This window comes from Hylobates moloch, unplaced genomic scaffold (genome assembly GCF_009828535.3).
Source record: "Hylobates moloch isolate HMO894 unplaced genomic scaffold, HMol_V3 SCAFFOLD_8, whole genome shotgun sequence".
Taxonomy (NCBI): Eukaryota; Metazoa; Chordata; class Mammalia; order Primates; family Hylobatidae; genus Hylobates; species Hylobates moloch.
In genome coordinates this window covers 65,548,014-65,553,556 of record NW_026652283.1, presented here as the reverse complement: position 1 = coordinate 65,553,556, position 5,543 = coordinate 65,548,014, and the positions used below count along the sequence as shown (strand labels likewise).

The window sequence follows — 5,543 nt, the reverse complement described above, 5'->3', positions numbered from 1 at the left end:
GCCTGAGCTCTAAACACTGCACTATATTCTCCCATCATGCAGGTGGGAAAAAAAAAGGTGAATTTCACCTTTACCTTTGTAAAATCCCAATAGTAGATTCCTTAGGCTAGAGCTTGCTCTTCTCTAACTCACTGTAATGTTTACTTTTGAAGTAGAGAAACTCTGTAAGCATGAAACCAATGTAATCTTGCCCTCCAGTGCAGCCACATAGATATGCTCAAACCACACCAGGCAGGCATAAGCCACCCACCTAGTCAAGGTGGACTATGAGAGGGGCAGGTGGCAGTGTCAGCTCTAATATCTTGTCCTGGCCACAGTCTTTCTTTCCCTACCTGGAAGAACGTGCAATGCATTGCCGGCTTCCTTTCCCCTGTCTTGCTTGTCTTTGTTTTTCTCTTCTCCTCCCTTTTCATCTCCCTCTCCTCTTTTCTTCCCTTTTTTCTTCTCTCTCCCTCTTGCTTTCTTTGCTTTCTTTCCTTTCTAGCTTAACAATATTCCCCACCTTATCCCCTGGAATTTTGCCCAGGTACTTTAGAAGAATATCCCTCCTTTACTTACTTCCTTTTCTTTTTTCCTCCTTTATCTCTTTTATTTTGTTTAGTCCATTTGTAGACCAAATTTTTTTTATTATCATTGATAAATGCATGAATATTGCCACCAAAACATCAGTGGGAAGGAAAGTTGTATATCTGAGGGTGAAATTAGGCAACTGGTATAGTCAGGATAAAAAATCCTGGAAGTCATTTTAGAAAATCCAGGTTTGGCGTGGTGCCTCACTCCTGTAAACCCAGCATTTTGGGAGGCTGAAGTGGGTGGATCATTTGAGGTCAGGAGTTCGAGACCAGCCTGGCCAACATGGTGAAACTAAAAAAAAAATAACAAAAATTAGCTGGGTGTGGTGGCGGGCTCCTGTAATCCTAGCTACTTGGGAGGCTGAGGCAGGAGAACTGTTTGAACCCAGGAGATGGAGAGGGCAGTGAGCCGAGATTGTGCCAGTGTACTCCAGCCTGGGTGACAGCATGAGATTGTCTCAAAAAAAAAAAAAAAAAAAAAAAAAAAGAAAATTCACACAAGTCTTTAGATACATCTGAATACACTTTTAATGAAATCTGCTTTTTTTCTCAAGCACTGAAATTTAATAAGTAAAACATTCAGTGATGGGCAGTTGGCTAAGACTGGGAAAGCAGAAAAATAATTAAATAAGAAAAAAATCATGCACTCAAAGAACTCCCAATCTAGTTTTACCCATTATTTAAAATCATCTTTGACATTCATTCCTAGTATCAGAGTTATTTTTCTCTCCCTACTAGGTGACTTTTCTTTCAACTACATTTTGGATGGGAATTTTTGCAGGTGGATTTGGAACACAGCCACCTTTTATAAAAACAATTCTATGGGAAAATGCATTTTTAAGTTCACAGAAATGGACTTGGACACAGATGGAACACAATCCCTTTGTACATGAGGGCTGCTCTGTGAGCTTCATTGGACGGCTACTCTCTAAGTCACTAGGTTGACTTATGGCTGAACGAAATCTGTATCTGGCACCACCTGGTGTTTGAAGGAAACGAAGTGCTGCTGTCAGCATTTGTTCCAACACTTCACCTTATCATGACCCTAAGAAAACTCCAAGCTGGCAATGACATCCAAAGGGGTAGAAGAAGTTTTCTAAATGGGGCTGGTATCTCTACCAGCCATTCAGTTTGATCTTTGGGTTTTAGCTTTATGTCTGTCCTCCTGTTACAGCCCTTCCCTGCCACCTTTCCTGGCTCCTGCCACTCTGTGACACTTTACCACATGAGTAGGTCACTTTATCCACAGAAATCATGTGGTAGTCTGGGAATGCTGTAGCTATGGAGTGGCTGGCAGGGGAAGGGAGAGGAGGGCCCCTGAGAATCTTGGTTGTCCACTGACAGCAATTGGAGCAGGGTGAAACAGATAAGGGCCATGAGAGGGCTGTGTCAGCTGTGGCTAGCACTGCTAGGATGGTGATGATAATGATGATGCCAGATGGAAAGCTTGGGCAGGGAAAGAATGGAGGGAAGGAAAGAGGGGAGTGTCAGATTCTTCTGTTACTGGAAGGCTCGTGAAAGAAACAGCAGTACTGGGTATTTCATAATACGTGCCACTGGGTGAGAAAATGAGTTTCCTGACATTATTATTTTAAAAATGGCAGTAAAGAGAGCCTACCTAAGTAAAATTAGTCATGAAAAGTATGGGGTCCACAAATCTGCAGGTAGATTTAAATCAGGCAGAGGGCCCAAAAGAGGATGGGGCAGTTTGATAGATTATTCTCTTTACATTTCCTCTAAGCTTTGATTTTTTTCAAAATATCAGTGCTGTGACCATGGACTTATGGGGATGAGGTTGGGAGGTGGTAAGGAGAGGAGAGCTCAGAATGTGTAGATCTCTTAGCTGAAAGAGCTTCTGGTGTACAAGGGAGGTGACTGCAGAGTTACTTATGAGACCATCGGCAAACTCGGAGGCATCTTGTTTTTTGAAAACTATCTTCAAGAAAACCAGGGCTCCCTAAATATTATGGTGTATAGCACCATTTTCCGAACACTTATGAATGCTCAGAAGATGTATAATTCTGTGAGACAGTTACTTATTTAGCCAACATGTGTTTACTCAATACAGTTCTCTGGCTTACAGAATAGGAGGCAGGGTGTGAGAGAAAGGTGTAAAAATAAAGATAGGGTCCCTTTCTTGAGAGGCACATATTCCTTATGAAAAGATGATACTAACATGTAGGGATCAATAAAGGCAAGATCGGAGGCAATGCATAAGGCAGTATGGTACCATGTATATAACCTGTAAATGGAGACCAACAGGGAAGGCCAAAGCCCCCTCGGTGGGCTGGCTGAGGAAAGTGGCATGAAGGAGATGGGATTTGAGTTGGATCTTGAAAAGGGGGAGGATGTCAGATTGGCAGAGAGGAGGGAAGGCATTGTCAGCAGAAGAATAACCAGCTGATGGGGGAATAGGGAATAGACGTGCTGAATTGGCACAAACGGAAAGATCTGAACTCAGTGGAAGGTGAGAGTTAGGGACAGGCCAAAGTGAGAGTACACAGTCCTATAAGCCAGTGTTGTATTGATTTTTTTTTGTTTGTTTTTTTGAGACAGAGTGTTGCTCTGTCACCCAGGCTAGAGTGTGGTGGCATGACCATGATTCACTGCAACATTGACCTCCTGGGCTTAAGTGATCCTCCCACCTTAGCCTCCTGAGCAGCTGGGACCACAGGCGCATGCCATCATGCCTGGGTAATTACAAAATTTTTGTGGAGAAGGAGTCCCACTAAATTGCTCAGGCTATTCTTGAACTCCTGGACTCAAGCGATCCTCCCACCTTGGCCTCCCCAGGTGCTGAGATTACAGGAGTGAGCCACTGTTTCTGGCTGATTCTTGATTCCACGGGTGATGAGGATCCACTGTAGATGTTTGGAAAGGAGGAATGACATGACTTGAATCAGAGACACACTTCATTAGAGTTGGAAGAATCCTTAGAGAGCATAAAAGTCAAATTCTTCATTGTATATGTGAGGAAACTGAGGCACAGAGAGCAAAGATGATTTGTCCAAGGTTATCCACCAAGTTAGTGGCAAGGCCAGGTCTCTGATACCACCCAGCAGTCCAGAGGCCCTTCCCTAATGTTTCAGGGTCCTATGCTCTTTGGCATATTCCAGTCTTGAGGAGAGAGTCCAGGTCTGTTCATGGTTGCTGTCTTCTACTGACCCAGACTCTGCCTCTGACTCTTCCCTGCCACAGTCCCTGTTTTCTCTCTAAGATTTGGACATCTTTGTGAGAGAAGCAGCTTCCTTTTGGTGCAGAGAGCTAAGTCCAAACAATGATTGTATTCAGAATGACTGGGGAGTTGGAAATATGGCTGATGACTAATCTGTCATACAGCTTGGACATTTGTTCTTTCATCAAATATTTACTGAGCACCTACTAGGTAACAGGCACTGTGCAACATGCTGAGAAGACAACTGGGTTTTTAGGCTAGTGGAAAAAAGAGAATGAGAACATAGCTTAGGAAGTGACATGGGCACAGAGAGCACTGACCCGGTGTGGGGAAGGCAAGGAGCAGTTGGGCAGGCAAAGAGATAATGGGAAGGAAGAAGAGAGAAAGAGAGAAAGGGAAGAGATACTGAGAGAGAGAGAGAGAGAAGTGCTTTCAGGGTCTGCACTAGGCTCAGTGTGTCTGGAGCAGTGTGTGCTGGCTTGGGAGATTGGGAGATGGGACTGGAAAGGTAAGTGGAACAGACTGTAAAGTCTTTTATCGACCATTTAAGAAGCTTGGATTTTAAATAGCAACCAGTGGGGAACAACAAGTGTTTACAGATGTCTACTTTATGCCAGATATTGTCCTAAGCCTACTACTAACCTCAATCAGTTTTTAAAGCAACTCTAAGAGACTGGGGCTATTATTATTCCCCTTTTACAGATGAGAAGCCTGTGCTAGAAATGAGAGTCAGGATTGAAACCAGGTAGTCCAGCTTCAGAGACCATGCTTTTTAGCACAGCCCCTGGCCTATGTGGCCTCATTTAAGGGTTTCAGCGGAGAAAGGCCATGGCCAGATAGAAATATTGGAATGGCGGAAGTAGCTGGAATCTCAGAAAGACTGACTGACTGACTCTGACAGGATCCGGGGCTGAGGGAAGGAGGCAGTGGCCATGGAGTTGGTTGAGCTGCTCTACAACAAGTCTGAGTACATCAAGACGGCATCTGGGAACAAAGTCAGTCTCCAGTCAGTGTTGTGTGGAAGCCAGAACATAGTTCTCAATGGCAAGACCATTGTGATGAATGACTGTATTATCCGAGGGGATCTGGAAAACGTAAGAGTTGGACGTCATTGTGTTGTGAAAAGTTGTGGTGTCATAAGGCCACCATTCAAGAAATTCAGCAAAAGTGTTGAATTCTTTCCTTTACATATTGGGGATCATGTCTTTATTGAGGAAGAGTGTGTGGTCAACGCAGCTCGGATTGGTTCTTGCATTCATGTTGGCAAGAACTGTGTGATTGGGTGCTGGTGTTTGTTGAAAGACTGCTGCAAAATTCTTGACAACACAGCATTACCTCCAGAAACTGTGGTCCCACCATTCACTGTCTTCTCAGGCTGCCCCAGACGCTTCTCAGGAGACCTCCTGGAGTGCACTCAGGAGCTGATGATTGATGTCACCAAGAGCTACTATCAGAAGTTTTTGCCCCTGACACAAGTCTAGCGTCTCTGCCTCACATCTTGAATCTGCTTGAGCTCTAAGATGAACCTGGGGACAAAGTAAGCCAGTCAGCACCTACAAAGAGCTCTTGTGTCTTTGACATCTACCACCTTCCTTCTTTTAAAAAATTTCTTTAGAATTTCTCAATCCTCAAGGCTCGAAGCTCTTAAGAATTTACTAACAGATGGACTGTCTGGAAGAGTTGTCTTCAAATGCTGTGCTTACACCTTATCTATGACCAGTCACTTTGTACCATTATCTGTGGAACACAGAATCATCTGTTCCCAACGCTCCAGCCCCTTGGTCCTGTGCATGGCT

The 5,543-nt window shown here is 44.1% G+C and overlaps 1 protein-coding gene across 1 annotated transcript; it reads left to right on the top strand.

The window, feature by feature from the left end:
• The first annotated feature begins 4,679 nt into the window (after positions 1 to 4,679).
• On the top strand, positions 4,680 to 5,228 carry LOC116472309 (dynactin subunit 5-like). Its single transcript, XM_032758033.2, has one exon. It carries the CDS (start codon positions 4,680 to 4,682, stop codon positions 5,226 to 5,228), a length of 549 nt encoding a protein of 182 aa, XP_032613924.1.
• Positions 5,229 to 5,543: the final 315 nt, after the last annotated feature.